The sequence below is a fragment of the Coregonus clupeaformis genome, chromosome 24 (genome assembly GCF_020615455.1).
Source record: "Coregonus clupeaformis isolate EN_2021a chromosome 24, ASM2061545v1, whole genome shotgun sequence".
Lineage (NCBI taxonomy): Eukaryota > Metazoa > Chordata > Actinopteri > Salmoniformes > Salmonidae > Coregonus > Coregonus clupeaformis.
Genome location: NC_059215.1, coordinates 28,963,938 through 28,981,069, shown reverse-complemented (window position 1 = coordinate 28,981,069; position 17,132 = coordinate 28,963,938). Strand labels below are relative to the sequence as shown.

The 17,132-nt window shown below is 44.6% G+C and overlaps 1 protein-coding gene across 3 annotated transcripts; it reads right to left on the bottom strand.

Annotated features, from left to right (window-relative positions):
• Positions 1-49: 49 nt before the first annotated feature.
• On the bottom strand, positions 50-16,747 carry LOC121538356 (myosin-7). 3 transcript variants are annotated; one of them, XM_041846285.2, is made up of 41 exons: positions 16,531-16,747; positions 16,227-16,330; positions 14,887-15,030; positions 14,434-14,590; positions 14,231-14,258; positions 13,786-13,879; positions 13,128-13,220; positions 12,938-13,001; positions 12,722-12,820; positions 12,479-12,582; positions 12,172-12,310; positions 11,932-12,050; positions 11,636-11,785; positions 11,323-11,493; positions 11,032-11,211; positions 10,774-10,906; positions 10,605-10,681; positions 10,077-10,164; positions 9,831-9,948; positions 9,397-9,520; positions 9,035-9,171; positions 7,775-8,030; positions 7,348-7,590; positions 6,958-7,134; positions 6,659-6,804; positions 6,351-6,441; positions 5,684-6,073; positions 5,394-5,520; positions 5,155-5,273; positions 4,825-5,021; positions 4,511-4,694; positions 4,219-4,384; positions 3,920-4,044; positions 3,664-3,779; positions 3,347-3,539; positions 2,068-2,271; positions 1,785-1,910; positions 1,490-1,660; positions 1,089-1,193; positions 660-755; positions 50-529 (listed from the first exon to the last, which is right to left on the bottom strand). In XM_041846285.2, the coding sequence occupies exons 1-41, from the start codon at positions 16,628-16,630 to the stop codon at positions 347-349; spliced, it is 5,838 nt and encodes a 1,945-aa protein (XP_041702219.2). In that variant the 5' UTR covers positions 16,631-16,747; the 3' UTR covers positions 50-346. The 3 variants fall into 3 exon arrangements, with proteins under 3 accessions (XP_041702219.2, XP_041702217.2, XP_041702216.2); XM_041846283.2 differs by lacking the exons at positions 13,786-13,879; positions 14,887-15,030; positions 16,227-16,330; positions 16,531-16,747 and having other exon boundaries at positions 50-299; positions 386-529; positions 14,434-14,493; XM_041846282.2 differs by lacking the exons at positions 13,786-13,879; positions 14,887-15,030; positions 16,227-16,330; positions 16,531-16,747 and having other exon boundaries at positions 14,434-14,493.
• Positions 16,748-17,132: the final 385 nt, after the last annotated feature.

The following is a 17,132-nucleotide window of genomic DNA, read 5'->3' as shown; positions in this document are numbered from 1 at the left end:
TAGTTAATAGACCAATAAGGAGTTCCAAACCACTGCCAATAACAGCTAGTTTTCTGTTTTGTTTTCCCCTCCCCACTCAGACCACTCCCAGACAGTCCTAGCAAAATGATTGCTTGAGAAATTGTTCTTTGCTAAGAGCCTGACCATTTGAATTGAAAACAATCACAGTAAGGTACTACATTTTTATCCAGAAAGGATTTGATAGAGATAACGGCTGCATTGGACCTTTAACACACATTGCAGTCATCTGAAAGAGTTTTGTACAGGAACACTACCAGGCTTCCATTTCATTCTGCAATCTGAAAAGACAAGTAAGGTTGAAGCGCTATCCATGGACATAAACGTATTATAGAGTGGATTTAACTAAACTGAAATCAGGGCTCACCTTGGCTGGCCCTGGGTCCCGGGTGCGCACAGTCACACGCAGTGTGTTGACCTGAGTCTCAGCCATGTCTGCCCTCTCCTCGGCATTATCCAGCTCATGAACCTTCTTCCTGTACTTCGTGGCGTTATAGTTCACCTGCTCCTCCTTGTGGGGAGAGAGGGAAAATACTTAATATTACAAAGTATTCTGTCAACGTATTGTTCAATAATTGTAAGAGATTGTTGGTTCTGATGGGCTGTTGTGTGCGACTGAAGGGAAAACCTATAATACTCACCGCCTCCTCAGCCTGCCTCTTGTAGCTCTTGACCTTAGCCTGCAGCTTGTCAATGAGCTCTTGCATCCTCAGCAGGGTCTTCCTGTCCTCCTCAGTCTAAACAAACAGCAAAAACACTCAATAATGGACTGTAAAGGCCTCTACTACCTTAATTGTCCTCAATCATCTGTTGATGCAGGGAAAGTGGTCCATAACTTATTTTGTTGTTCTGGTTCAACTACAATGACTTGCTATGAAAGGGGTACTGTGTAGGTGGGCACCAGTGAAGGCTGCGGAGGGAAGAACGGCTCATAATAATGGCTGGAATGGAGTGAATGGAATGGTATCCAGCACGTGTTTGATACTATTCACTCCATTCCAGCCATTATTATGAGCCGTCCTCCCCTCAGCAGCCTCCACTGGTTGGCACTGACTGCTGTGGTTGTTTACCTGGTAGGAGAGCTCCTTAACCCTTCTCTCATATCTGCGTACTCCCTTCTGAAACTCTTCGCTCTTCTTCTGCTCACACAACAGCTCACTCTCCAGATCCCTCACCTGTGGGTTGCAGAGGTTGGTCAGTTAGCCATTCATTGATGTCCATGTTGTGCTGTGTGAATTCCATTACTCCCATATACATTTTATTACATGTTTAACGGATTTCATTTTTTGAAAAGTGAGCCTCTTGGAGAGGCTAAAAAAGGCATAGAGGACATTATTTTTGCTCTAACTTCAATTTTTCAGTAAAACATTAAACATTTTCAGATTTTTTTGTTGGGGAAAAGTGAAGAGGGCCACCCGGTAAACATTTAATTGAATTTGTATGGCCTTATTCGCTTTAATGTGACCCTCACCCTGATCTCCAGCTTCTGGATCAGTTTCTTCCCTCCTTTGAGGGCAATCTGCTCGGCCTCGTCCAGCCGGAGCTGTAGGTCCTTGATGGTCTGCTCCATGTTCTTCTTCATCCTCTCCAGGTGAGAGCTGGTGTCCTGCTCCTTCTTCAGCTCCTCTGCCATCATGGCTGCCTGGATAGGAGATGAGAGGGAATATCAAAACCATAGTTTCAAAATGGACTGGATTGGTTGCCCCAACACACAATTAAAGCGTTGAATATTGTGAGATCAGGGGTTCACTGTCTTGGTAACGTACATCTGTGATGGCCTTCTTGGCCTTTTCCTCTGTATTACGGCACTCCTGTCCTGCCTCGTCCACCTCCCCAGCCATCATGGACAGGTCACTCTCCAGCTTCTTCTTATGATTGATCAGGCTTGTGTTCTGTTCAAGCAGAAGGTTCATAAAATAAATAGCTAAATATGGTTTCTGTGTGGCTAAGATATATCAAACAATCCTGTCACATTGTACATCCTTCAAACCTTTCTTCCTCTCATCCATCCCATGCCCTAACCAGCCAGCCCCCTGAGGCGTCTCCTACCTGGGCATGCAGCAGGTTGACTCTCTCAGTGGCCTCCAGCAGCTCATGTTCGGCCATCTTGCGTCCGCGGTCGGTCTGCTCCACCACTGTGCATAGCTCCTCCACCTCGGCCACCAGCAGGTTGTTCCTGCGCTCCGTCAGGCCCCACTGCTCCTTCAGCTCCTTATTCTGGTGGATGCGGTCGTCCAGCTCCAACTGGAGGTCCTGTAGACCCCATCAGACAACAGTGGTTAATGGTCACTGAACAAATGGTTTAGATGGTCATACCATGGATCATTTAACTATTTGATTTGGAATTTTAAGACCCTTTTTAGGTATAAAAAATAAATAAAAATAATATGTATAAAATATTCAATTTGGCCTTAGCCCATAGAATCACATTGATTAACACATTCATAAATGGCAAAAAAGATAGTATCCTAAGGAATAAGGTTTTGAAGTGGCTGTTCTATATCTAAGAGATATAGCAAAGCTCAGGAAATATATATATATTTTTTGACACATATTTAACCCCTTATTTCTTTGGGCACAAAACTACCTCCATACTTCCATTTGTTTGTATGGGTTACATTCACCCGAGTCCTGTGACACTTGTGGGAGTCGTAGAGCAAAATGGAGAACACCATCGTGTTTGTGAGAGTCTCCCCTTTCCATAGAGTTCGGACACTACAGACGTTTTTGTGAGAAGATGTTTTTTTGGGATGTCTCATGGTCTGACAAACACCGGTGTAGCTCGGACACCTTCCACCGCAGATGCGGAAGGCTGACATAGGCGGATGCGGTGGATTGAGACGCAGCCCTTGCAAAAAAACTGATATCTAACTTTTCTTTCTTATGTTACTTAGATTGACACACGGGTGCGTCATTAGACTCTTAATGATTAAAATAAGATACTTTTAGACTTTTACTCCAGTCATATTTTACTGGGTGACTTTCACTTTTACTTGAGTCAATTTATATTAAGGTATCTTTATTTTTACTCAAGTATGACAATTGAGTCCTTTTCCACCACTGTCAACTTCCACCACGCTACTGCAAAATGTAGTTAAATTACTAGCTGAACTACATGTAGTTCACTACTCCAACACTTGTTGTCTCACCTATCTTAGGATGAATTCACTAATTGTAAGTCGCTCTGGATAAGCATCTGCTAAATGTCTAAAATGTTAAATATCTGCCCTAAATATGAATTGTGTTTCCTTATACGTGTTGTTTGTGTGAAAAATCTATGACAATGTTGATCGTTTAAAAGCATGAATTGTGTTAGTGCTCCACTGGCCTTGGTCTGGCCCTGCAGCTGGTGAAGTAGTCTCTGGGACTCGGCAGCATGGCGGTTGGCATGGTTCAGCTGGACCTCCATCTCGTTCATGTCTCCCTCCATCTTCTTCTTCAGCCGTACCGCCTCGTTCCTGGACCTGGCCTCAGCCTCCAGGGTTGTCTGCAGGGACTCCAGGGAGCGCTGGTGGTTCCGGCTGCAGGGAAAGTGACAAATGGGCTGCTTAGAGAGAGGAGCCTAAAACACCATCATAAATAATGACCAATCTGTGCTCATTTTAAAAGCATACTGGAAAACTATCATGGATCATGAGTCCTTACCGGAGGTTATCAATTTCCTCGTCCTTTTCGGCTATCTTCCTGTCGACCTCAGACTTGAACTGGTTCAGCTCCAGTTGGACACGTAGGGTCTTGCTCTCCTCATACTCAAGGGTGCCCTGAATCAGAGCAATAGAACAGTGTCACATTTAGCTGAGTTACAGGGTCACACCAACTTAACACCCCTGTCAGATCATCTCTTTGTACCCTTGTGGTAAGAATAGACACTTTCCAACCACAGTCAGTTCTGCGTGCTCACCTCAGCTTCCTCCAGAGCAGCCTTGATGTCACTCTTCTCGACATCCAGAACCTTCTTCATCCTTTCCAGCTCGTGGATGGTCTTCCCACCCTGGCTGATCTGGTCAGCTAGGTCAGCTATCTCCTCTGGGGAAACAAATTACACTATGGGTTAGATAGCGTTAGGGTTAGATAGAGGCCTTTGTGTTCACTCTTGTGATGTTTATTAGCATTGTCTTATGATAGGTGGCGTCACTCCTACAACCACGCTCATCCCTCAAACGACAATGGTTTATTGGTATTATTTAGAACAGTGTTTACCTTGCAGGTTCTTGTTTTCCCGTTTGATTGTCTCCAGGTGGTCTATGGCCTCCTCGTAGGAGTTCTTCAGCTTGAAGAGTTCAGTGCTCAGGCTGCGAGACTCCTTCTGAGAGCTCTCCAGTGCCGACTGGCAATCCTCATACTTCTGCCTCCACTCTGACAGCACCTGCAGCATTTTACATTGTCAGTACTCATGTTTATTATTTATTGTGCTCTTGGGTTGTCATGCAAATGTGGAAATCCTTCTTTTGACAACTTACTAACTACTAATGCTTATGGGCTCACTGCTTACCTTGTCAAAGTTGCGTTGTCTCTTGTCCAGGGCAAGGGCAGCAGCATTGGAGCGCTCCAGGTCCACAATCAGGTCTTCGATCTCTGTCTGCAGATGGTGCTTGGTCTTCTCCAGAGAGGAGCATTTAGCATGAGTTGCCTCCACTGCCTCTTCAGTGTTCTGCAGACGCACCGCCAGCTTCTTCCTTTAGGGTCACAGTCAGGGGTTAACATGACATTTTCTCAGAAAGAAGAGCAATAAGCGAGTCTTGTTCAAAAGCTTTTTTCACTCTCATTTATGTAGACAAACAGATCATTTGAGAGCATCAGACTTACTTGGCTTCCTCCAGCTCCTCAGTCCTCTGGATGGCATCGATCTCATACTTGGTCCTCCACTGAGCCACCTCAGCGTTGGCCCTGGCTAGGGCCTGCTGCAGCTCAGACTTGGCCTCCTGCTCCTCCTCATACTGCTCCCTCAGCAGGTCACAGTCATGTCTGGAGGACTGGAGGGCATTGGCCAGGGCATTCTTAGCCTGGGACAGAGAAGGAAGAAATCACATCATTCATATTCTTGTTATGGGGTCTGACAGGAAAAAGCCTTTAAACTTTTGTATTTTTACATATCAGGTTGATCACTTAATGTTTGACTTAAGTGTGACCTCTGACCTTGTTCTCCTCCTCCAGCTGTTTCTTTAGTTCCTCAGTGTTCTGGCTGAAGGAGATCTTGGTGCGCTGTAGCTGACTGACCATAGCCTCCCGCTCCTCCAGCCTACGGCTGTACTCAGCTACACACACACACACAGAGAGACAGAGAGAGAGACAGAGAGAGATACGTTTGGTAAGCTTCCCAAGGTCAGTTAACCTTCTGTCATGTCATGCCGTGCCGTGGCCCATGTGACCCTTACAGCTCTCTGTGACAGCGCAGGCTCTCTGGTTGCTGATGTCAGTCAGCTGTCTCTGGAGCTCCTCTGCTTTGGCCCGGGCCTCGTTCATCTGGTCCTCATACAGATGACACATCTTCTCTGTGGTAGCCTGTTATCAAGCAAAACTCTGCCTTAGAATACATTACATAACACTCAGTATTTTCTAACTTCTCATACTGTTGCAATTCAGGCCATCCCAACTAGCCTTGTGTGTAGGACACTGAGGAGATCGTCACATCTCAGTGACCAGGCGAACCCTCTCTCCCTCTCACCTTGGCCTTGGAGAGGTGCTCCAGGTTAGAGGCCAGGTCCTCTGCTTCCATCCTGTACTCCGCCTTCTCCTTCTCCAGCTTCTGTTTGACGCGCTGTAGCATATCAATCTGCTCGCCCAGCTCCGCCACGCTGTCAGCGTGCTTCCTCCTCAGGGCGGTCGCTGTGGCCTCGTGGTGAAGCCCCGCCTCCTCCAAGTCTCTCCGCATCTTCAGGAAGTCCTGCTCGCGCTTCTTGTTCATGGCGATCTGGGCGGCCGAGGCCCCGCCCGCCTCCTCCAGTCTCTCACTCAGTTCCTCCAGCTCCCGGGACACGTCGCCACGCTGCTTCTCTGCCTTGGTCCTCCACACTCTCTCCGCCTCCAACTCCTCCTCCACCTCCTCGATACGAGTCTGAGGGAGAGGCAGGGGAACATTTACATTAGCAATTTGGTAACATACCTTATCCTCCAATGGAGACGTTTCTTTACAAGCGCTAAATGTCCTTTTATCTACTGTACTTTGTTTTTGTTTACGCATACATGTATATAGATCATGTGATGCATTATAGATGACTCCAAAGGAAATACTCTACCATGTTTAATATGACTGCTTTTAGTGTCTCAAAACTGGTGGTCCACAATGCGGTTTTTAAAATCGTATTTTTATAGAGACACATAGATAGACATACTTGCAATTCCTTTATTTTCTTTTGGAGTTGAATGACTAGGGCTTGCTCATCTTCCACCTTCGAACTGAACTGACTCATTTCAAAGTCTTTTCTGTTCGGGAGGAGATAGTGAGGAGTCAGAGGAATATACAGTACAAAAAAGATTTAACATGGATAAACATTGTTCTCTGTAAATGCTGATAAGTAATTCATTTGCAGACTAATTGACAGTCAGTAAATCTTTTATTTATACTTGGTCAGCTAACAATGATCTCACAGACCACTTATAAAGGCCTTATTAACTAACAGATTGAAGAGATGATTCTCACTTCTTGAGTTTCTCCTCCAGCTGCTGCTTGTCATTCTCCAGGTCCATGACAGACTCCATGGACAGCTTCAGATCCCCCTCCAGCTTACGCTTGACCCGCTCCAGATCCATACGCACCTTCTTCTCCTGCTCCAAGGAACCTTCCAACTTGGGGTGGGGTGGGGGGGGGTTTACATCAGTATAAGATATATCATATCAGGACCATTTTAATGAATGGGACAGACGCTATGTACTTAACTAAGGAGATAGTTAGGCTACTGTATGAGGAGAGGTGTGTATTTTTCATGCCCCTTTACTCACATCGTCCACTTGCTGCTCCAGCTTGACCTTGGCCTTGCTCAGCATGTTGACCTTGTCCTCCTCGACCTGCAGGTCAGTCAGGGCCTGCTGGTGGGCCTCCTGCAGAGCCGCCTTCTCTTTGGTCAGGCTCAGGATGGACTCGTCCAGAACACCCATCTCCTCCATCAGGTTCTTCACCTGAGGAAAGACAGGGGGAACAAACAATGTGGTATAAATATCAAATATCAGAAGCAAAGGAAGGAAATATACCAGCAATGTGAGAAATAATCTCTGAAATATACTATAATATATACACAGTACAGTAAATTGACTGCCCAGGTAACACCAAGAGGTTTACAGGAATGCTGAATAATGTCTCTGCAGGCAGTAAGCCACCATTCCCCTGCTCACCTTGTTCTCCGTGGCATGTCTCTCCTTCTCCACCTTGGCCAGGGTGATCTCCAGGTCGTCGATATCCTTCTTCAGCTCTGCACACTCCTCCTCCAGCTTGCGTTTCTTGGCAGTCAGGCTGGCGTTCATCTCCTCCTCATCCTCCAGTCTCTCCATCAGTTCTTTGACCTTGGCCTCCAGCTGCAGTTTGGCCTTGATCAGCAGGTCACAGCGGTCCTCTGCATCCGCTAGGTTGTCCTGCTCCTGGGGTCAGGGGTCACACAGAGATTTCCTGTTTAGTACTTCCTCTTAGCATCACTTATCTTGATTTATTGCCTAATCGTTTCTGGTCCAATCTTATTAAGTCTACATTTATCTTGTCTGATCATATTGTCTTCATCTTTCCTAATCCTGTCTCATTGATCCTTATCCTACAGTAAAGACTCACTGCCTGCAGCTGCAGGGCCAGGTCATTCTTCTCCTGGATCAGGGCCACCTGCCTCTCCTCCACCTCCTTGCGCTTGGCCTCCGACTTGTCAAACGCCTCCTTCAGCTTGGCAAACTCCTCCTTGAGGGCGGCCAGCTCCTTCTCGGCCGTGGCACTCCTCAGGAGAGGCCTGAGCTTGAAGAACAGCATCATCCATGGCCAGTTCTTCACCGCTGCAAACGCCCGGATGTTCCACTGGATCACCTCTAGAGCCTCTCTGTGGAGTTAGAGGGGGAAGTAATTCAGGTTTACGCAGGGGTGAACAGAGGGGAATGATTTTTGTGTGCACTAAGTGGTGTTTTCCGAATGACCTTTGAGACTGTACTAAGGAAAGGGAAAATACTTCAACATATGCCTGATTTGATTAGCGATAGAGAAGTGAGAGGATAACACATTTAAAGTGTGTATTAGTAGAACTTTTTGGAAATCGGCTGTAAAGCAGTAGACTATAAAGGTAGCTAGAATTCTTTGTCCTATGGCTTTCCACCCTTACACTTCCCTGTCATGTGTCCAATCAACTGGTCATGTTGGTGGGCTGGTGGTGTGGTCCAGATTCCTCCCTTCCTCCTCTGTTCTAAATTAGATCTGTGTGTGCCCTGCTTCCCAAATATGGCCTGGCGAGCGCAGGACATTGTCTCATTTGCTTTACAATAGCGGGTGCTATGACACAGCAAGCATTCCAGTCGGGGAAATAAATCAATAGTGAATCCCTGGCAAAGCAAGGCAGAGACAAAGGTCAGGTAGAGGTCCTTTTTATCTGAAACTCCAGCCCACTGTGAAACCTAAGACTTAATCCCTTATCACCTGACCAGTTATTCCAGCTATGTGGAGGCTCCATGGACAAAGGGGGCCGGGGGAGAATGGGTTATTATTAATACGAGGCTGGGCTGGAGGACATGACAGCTGCTGTTACTGCTCTTTAAGGGCCATGTGTCAACCCCTCCTGTTTTTGTAAGCACCATTTGCACCCGGAGGTTATAACGGGCTATTTCCACCGAGACCACACACACAATGTAAAGCAAGCAAGTGCTGACACACGCTCGCCACACTCTATACATTCCACGTACATACCAACAAACCTGGGGGCAAATACACACACTAACCCACAGAGTTCCCATACAAAACACTACTAAATAACCTTGTCAATAAAAAGTTTTGGGTTGGGCCTGAAAACTCAAGACACAGCAGTCCCAGTGGAACCGCCTGACTTGTGCTCCCTACCTCTCGTGCATCATCTTGCGTCTCTCCATCCTCATGAGTTTGCCCCGAAGCATAGCCTGCAGCATGGTAAGGATCTCCGACAGCCTTTCATCCCTCATGTCCTCCAGCAGGCCCAGCAGCCCTGCCTTGAAAAACACCTGAGGACACCCAAACCATACTGTCAGTTATAGTTTCTCTCTCCAAGTCTGCCCCAATACACATTAACATACTGTCTGTTTCTGTCAACAACCGATGAGGAGTGGCCATTCTATAAGCTTCAGCCCCAACACAAGGGACACCTGGAGATGAGATCTCAAAACATAAGGCTATCTCTCAGCTGCAAACTCATCCAGGTGCACTAGTGCCAGTCATACGGTATCCACCTTGGTGTTTCCAAACTTGTACTGGGTGTGGTCGATGTCCAGGGAGCCCAGCAGCTTCTCCACAGCCTTCCTGCTGTCCACAAAGGAGTCCTCTGGGATCGCCATGGGGTTCAGGATACGATAGCTGCACAGGACAGAACACACAGCAGGGAAAACATTTATTCTGCACATGATTGCCATTTTGATAATGAGATGGCACACTCGTGTTTTGCTGAGTTCACAATGGCAGCCCAATTCTGATATTTCTTTCCACAAATTGGTCTTTTGACCAATCACATCAGATCTTTTCACATCATATATTTTTCAGAGCTGATCTGATTGGTCAAAAGACCAATTAGTGACAAAAAGATCAGAATTGGGCTGCCTGTCTAAACGCAGCCTTTGTGTCTCTGTATGTTAAGGTTCTACATTGTCCAGAGAGGTGCTGTGCCCACCGTTGTTTGAACTCTGCATATAGGATCCGGTTAGGGAAGCCCTTCCTACAGATACGGATTCCCTCCAGTACTCCGTTACACCGCAACTGGTGGAGGACCTGGAATGGGTCCATGCCCCCTTGGATAAAGACAGAAATAATCAATCTTACAGCACTGAGACACCTAGCATCAGAGATGGAGCCAACGGTGACAAGGTGAAGTCAGTTGTATTAAAGCTTTAGATACGTCATCATCATAATCCATTACCTGGAGTCTTTGACTCATTCGGGATAATGCAACGCACAAAGTGAGGCTGGGTGCTGCGTAGGTTGGCCATCAGTTTGTTCAGATTTTCCTGCAAATGGGCAGATTAGCAGAAAGTGGATATGATTTACAATTCAATGAGCAAGTAAAAGTGTCTTACTGGATAAATCCCACAAATCCTTTTGATCCAATCCTATACCTCACCTAAAACAACATAATGTGTTGAGGGAACATTACATTAAAGAAGTGTGGGTGCTCTTCTCCAAGGTGTGTCTTACCTCATCCTCGTTCTCAGTCAGAGGCATGAAAGAGTGGATGTAGCACAGACTTAAAGTGATGTTCATGAGTTGAGTTACCTAAACATCACTGCAAGTCTTAACTACTTCCCTCTCAACTCAGGCACGTCATCGTGACTCAGGAAAACAACAGAGATTTAAATCCTTCCCTTCTTCTGGTCTTTACTAAACAATACAACAGACACTTAGACACACTCTCGTAATGCCCGTCTGAGTCTACCTCACTCTAACACACCTTGTGAAGCTGTGACACAGTCTGGAAGGAGGCCCCTTTCCTCCTCTTCCCTTTGGCCTCGGTCTTTGGATCAGCAGCTGGAAGGTCAAAACGTAGATCATGAGTACTTAATTTCCCCATTTACTGTAGTTTCACGTTCAGATATGTGAAGATATAAAGTTGTCAATACCTGCATCACTACTGATGAAGTTCTCAAAGAGGCTTGCGAACAGTTTATTAGATGACTTCTGGAAACAGGTAACTATTGTCTCATTTAAGGGGTCTTTGTTTTTGTCCAGCCATCCACTGATGTTGTATGGTACCTGGAGTGAGAGGGAGGGTCAATGACGACATCCAATAGATTTGTATAAAAGTAAATGTTTCAAATGAACAGTGGGTAGAAACACACCCATTCCACACACACAACAGCACAGACTGGATCACTTACCACTCCAGCATAGTGCACCAGCTCAAAGTGGGTCTCATATTTGCGTTTCTTGTCAGGCCGTGGCTTGAGGAAGTTGGGAGACTTGCCCACATGGTTGTCATACAGCTTGGTCTTAAAGCTGATATCAGTGGCCTTTGGAAACATGCAATCTTCCTCCAGGATGGACAGTATGCCCATGGACTGCAGGAAACATACATACAGTATAATATCACACACAGATACAACCCCCAACATTGGCAGTTCCTTCAGCTCTAGCTCCTTATTTGAATGGCTGAGACAACAGCCACATACCTTCTCTATGAGGTTGATACAGGCTTGTAGATCCAGGCCAAAGTCGATGAAGGTCCACTCAATACCCTCCCTCTTATACTCCTCCTGCTCCAGGATGAACATGTGGTGGTTGAAATACTGTTGCAGTTTCTCATTGGTAAAGTTGATGCACAGCTGCTCAAAGTTGTTGAACTTGAGGGGAGAACGGAGAGATAGAGGGAAGGGGGGATAGAAAAGAAAGATAGGTTTATGAGCTGAAACAGTCTGGAGAAAGACCATATCAAATGCAGAGTTTGTTCAGAAGCAGGCTTGGCTTTATAATGTGTAGGCCTACCTCGAAGATCTCAAACCCTGCAATGTCCAGCACACCGATGAAGAACTGGCGAGGCAGGGACGTGTAGAGGCTCTTGTTGATCCGGCCCACCATCCACTTGAACATGCGGTCGTAGGTGGATTTGGCTAGAGCTCCAACTGAATAGTTCACCTACACAAAGGAAACATACAGCTGTTACAGTATATCACTGACTTTACTCAGAAAACAATATTGGCAATGTGAATAATATTTGCTTGAAGTCCATAATACCTTCTTGTTCTACAGTTGTTCTACGGAGACAGAGAAAGGGAGCTCACCTGCTCAACAGTCTGGCCCTTGATGATGTACTCGTTCCCCACTTTGACCCGAGGGTGCAGCAGTCCTTTGACGAGGTCAGCTGAACTGATTCCCATCAGGTAGGAGGCTTTGTCAGCACCTGAAGAGCAAAGCACATGCATACACAATGTATGTATTGGGTGGTGTTTTATATTGACACTGTTAAGAGAGTAAATATATTATATTCATTTTTCATGAAGTAAATGGAAAAGGGGACTCACTTTCAGTGCCGTCAGCTTCTGCTTGCTCCTCTCTCTGAACCGTCTTGAACTTCATGTTGCCAAAGTGCATGATGGCCCCCACTATTTTATAGCAGCCATACTTCTCCTCAGGAGTGAAGCACAGACTGTCCATAGCATGCTGAGGGAGGGGTCAGGGAGGGAAAGAGACAGACTAGAGTTATGAGAAAACAGACAGGGAGCACAGAAAATGAAAACAACAAACGGATAGAGACACACAATAGAGATGGAACTCAACATAGAAAACAGAGGGAAGGAAAGAGCATTCGTAGAAAGAGGCAGAGCTTACATCTGTGGCCAACAGTTCCTCTTCGTCATTCATGTTCTCCACTGTTGTCACACCCTGGGAGCAAAAGTGGTAGTCGAAGGGATTGGTGGAAATCAACAACATGTCTGGAAGATCAACGAGAAGACATCCTGTTAAAGGCATGGGGCACTTGGAGAACTCTGAACTGATAAAACTATTGGGATAGCTATTACTCATTTAATGCATCCATTGCTAAATATGCCCTTGTATGTAGCCTTCCCATACCTTGAAGCTCTGGTTTCTTGTGAGATAATATCTGGTAGTAGATATGGTAGCTCCTCTCTCCAGGCTGCTGAAAGACCACTCTGGACTTCTCCAGAAGATCTACAAAGGGTGACAGTGGAGAGGAGGTTTGCATTGGCTTGGAGGATAACTGTTGGATGTGACAACTGTTGGATGTGAAAAACTAAATTCTACATGGTGTGATGTCAGACAGCTTACATATGTCAATATCAGCAGAGGCCAGTTTCCCTGTAGGACCAAAGTGGATCCTGACGAACTTGCCCTGAGACGAGAGAGAAGAGAAGAGAAGAGAAAGAGAGAGACACAAACACAAACACATATTCTTATCCATTCTACTCAGAAGAGATGTTAAGCCAATCTATGTAGTGATAAATGATGTGACACTCACAAATCGGGAGGAGTTGTCGTTCCTCAGTGTTTTGGCATTACCAAAAGCCTCCATGGCTGGGTTAGCCGCAATGATCTGGTCCTCTAAGGTACCCTGGGGAAGTAAAAGGTGAGTGACTTGATGCCAATTGCTGTAAGGCTGGCAACATGATTTTAAGGAAAGCACAAGGTGATTTTGCTCACTGATTGGCATGTGAAGAGAGAATGTATTAGCGGGGGAGAAATTGACTTCCAAATAGGAATAATGTGATGGAAGGAGGATAAAAACATCTGGGAAAAAGTCAAAAACCAAAATAGGGTATCAACTTAGATGTTACAATAAAAAGACATTTGCAAAAAGTAACTGGGGAAAGTAGGGAGAAAATAATGGAATAAAAAGGAATCATGAAAAACAGGCATGTTTTGGGACAAGGAAGTCTGCAGGATCAGGGAGACAAACGACAAAGGTAACTCTTTGGTTTGCAAACCAGGGAAAGCCAGGGGGAAAACTTTAGGCTACCTATAGGTCAAATACACACAACCAGTAGTTATCAAATTGTCAAAATATAACAAGTCTGTCAAAAAATAAACAAAATGCAAAAAAGAATGAAAGATGAAAAAGGGTTTGGGTTGAAAAAAGGGTGGGGGAATGTTCAAATCTGGGAAGCTCTCTGCCTTACTCCTTTCTTGGCTGCATCACCCAGGGCTGCTACAATGGCAAAATACTGAATTACACGTTTCGTGTTGACTGTTTTGCCAGCACCGGATTCTCCGCTGGGAGTGGTAGACAAAAATGTATTTGAAAAAAATCAACATAATTATAAGGAAAAATGTATGTACCTCACTCTGACAAGAGTGACAAAAATGAACTGTTTCCATCAGCACAGTAAATACTATAATGCAAGAGATCCCTGGAAGGGAAGACGAAACCTAAATAATAAGTAAATGAAAAAAATTCTAAGTGCCAACTAAATGCTTTTGGAGGGAGTATGAATTCTATGCTTTTTGGGTGAATTGTAACAATTCATTAGAATTTGTAGAAAACACATTTTTCAGTAATTTGAAAACAAACACAGCTGTGTCAATCTAATGGCAGCATTAGAATAGAGCAGGGCTTTGACTTACGTGATAAGCATGGATTGATTCTCACGATCTATTAAGAGAACATATTGCCCAGAGTTAGCAGAAAAATAAGTATTTTTAGGCATTGTGTAAGCACTGAACATATTTGATCTAAATGTAGAACATGGATTCTTAATTCCAACATGACACAGCTTCTATGTTTAGAGTGTGTATTGAGACCAAAGACTGTATTGGTTGAGACTTACTGCGCAACATATCACTGTAGGCGTTGTCAGCGATGGCGTAGATATGGGGCGGGGTCTCATTGCGCCTCTTGCCTTTGTAGGCAGCGATCACATCAGACGAATAGACAGGAAGATACTTATATGGGTTGATTGTCACACAGAACAACCCAGAGTAGGTCTGCAGCGTTAGAGAGATGAGAGAGAAAGAGAGAGACAGAGACAGAAAGCGAGAGAGAGAGAGAGAGAGAAAAGAGAGAAAGAGATGACAGAAAATGTGGTTGTGTGAGAGATACAAACAAGGAGAGAGGGAGTTAAACAGAAAGGAAATGAAATAAATAAAAGGTAAAAGTTTTGTGAAACACAAAAATAAATACGCCACATATAGAGTGAGAGACACAGGGAGAGTCTCACTGGTTCAGAATAGCCTCAGTTTATCCTCCCCTCTATGGTGTGATGTACAGAACCGTGACTCACATAGATCATCCACATACTGTAGCGCCTAGTGAGGTTGAAAAGCACAGAGGCTTCATTGAGGTTGGTCAGCATGGCCATGTCCTCAATCATGTCAAACTTCGGAGGGTTCGTCTGCTGAATGTCATCCTCCTTCACAACCAAAGTCTTAGGGAGAGAGGGGGAAAAAACAACAGTGTAAGTCTGTAGTCAATTCATACAGTAGGTAGGTGATGATATATCACTTAACCCTCCTATTATGTTGCAGGTCAATTTGACCCATTTCCACTTTGGAGTTGTCTAAAATACTAGTTAACCTCTCTTTTTCTCCATGAAATTAGATGAGTTTTCCTCCTTTAGGGTCATGAACCTAACTGCAAAATGTGGACACACTGATGTGTTGTGGAATGTCTGTGTAGATTTTGTATACAAACATGATGTTGTGGGTTATTTTGACCTGGTGGCTTTCATGTGTATAGATATTTGCACAGGTCCAAAATAAACAAATGTCTTTGATGTATTTTGTTTTGACTGGTTCTGGTTGCACTTGTATAATTATGTTCGGGTGAAAAGGAGCTTTCCCAAGCTTCTCCTTCTCAGTGCAAGAGCAGCAGATCTCTGACACAGACACTCAAAAACGAGCTACTAAAGATTTTCAGTCAATGAAGCCTTATCACAAATTCTGGACTGTGACAGTGAAATAGAAGAAGAGGTTTCAGAGACAGAGGCCATTTCAGAGATAGAGGACAATGCTGTTGATGATCCAGATTGTGAATTTTCTTTGGTGAAGAGGATTCAGAGGAGGAGTCTGTCATACCATCCCCTCCACCAGATGAGAGAGAGAGCATGCAACAACCATCATCCAGAGAAGAGAGGACATGGAAGTCTAAAGATGGTAATATAGAATGGTCACCATCACCACAACGAAGTCAAGGTAGACTGTCAGCTTCCAATGTAATCAAAATTGACTGTCTTGAGTGTGTTTAAACTGTGCGGGTCAATCTGACCCATACCACAATGGACGTACATTTTTTTCAGCAAAGCACCAGGGTTAATTCAAGGAATTAAAGCACTACTGTACCACATCATAATCAACTTTTGGTGCTAACATTTCATATACAAGGTTATTAGGTCTGCAAATCTATTTCATGAAAAATATATATAACAGTCTATGCACTTCAGAACAAAGAGAAGTATATTTGGATTTAGCTACTGTATATCATGGACTTAATGATGTCAGTTTCAACAAGTGTTGAAGAGAAGAGTCAGTATTATGATATCACTTTCTGCGATATTAACTACAGGACAGGTGCTCAAATTATCCTTATTATGTTGTATTCAACTTCAATGAATAGCCTACCAACCCTTCCATCTTTGGTCTCCACAGTGGCTTTGTCACCATCCAGTTCTTTAACTTCCACCTCGATGTAAGCCTCCTTCTCATCCGGGATCCAGACTCGTTTTGTACCTGAGCAAAATAATAGACATTTAATGGGCATTTAGAAGACAACTGAGGGGCAAAAACTTTACCAAAAAAAAAGTGTACCACCAAAACTTGCAAAACTGTCGAAAATCTCATGGTCAGCTTCCATATAGTCCATAGATAGTAGTGTATGGCATGACAAATACAATTGTTGAACTGATTTGCGTTTCTGACAGTTATCCTACCATCAAAAGCCAGGGTCCTGGCGGCCAAAGCCTCCAAGTTGGTGAGACGTAGGAACGAGGCTGCATCTCCGAAATCTTTAGTTTCATTAAAGCGAGACATGGTGACAACTCCGAGGGAAGAAACAGCACCAGCGCACCTACAATGAATTAGAGCAGCAACTTAAACACATTGAAAACATGCTCAAAACTGCCGAATTGTAAAATGTGATTACCAATAGGCCTATTACTATAAAATGATGGTTAGTTGGTGCATCTGCTGTACTAACCGTTGAACGCACTGTTAATGTTTAGCTAGTGCGCTAAAGTCTCTTTTATTGTCCTCCTCAAGGTCAGGGTTAGGGGAGATATGTTAGATATCCCCATGTGTCCCCTTCCTCAGCAGCCCATTGGCTCGGACCAAGTGCACCGACCGTCACGAATGGCAATCTGCATTTGTATCTCTTCTCAAACCTACAGTAGGCCAGTTATTTTTAAAACGGCATTGTTTTACAGAGGATTACATCAATGTTTGACTTTATTCTGTCATTCATAAACTGTACATAGTCATCTAAAAGTGCAGAAGATGTGCACGTTTAAACTGTAAATCAATTGGAACAGCAGTG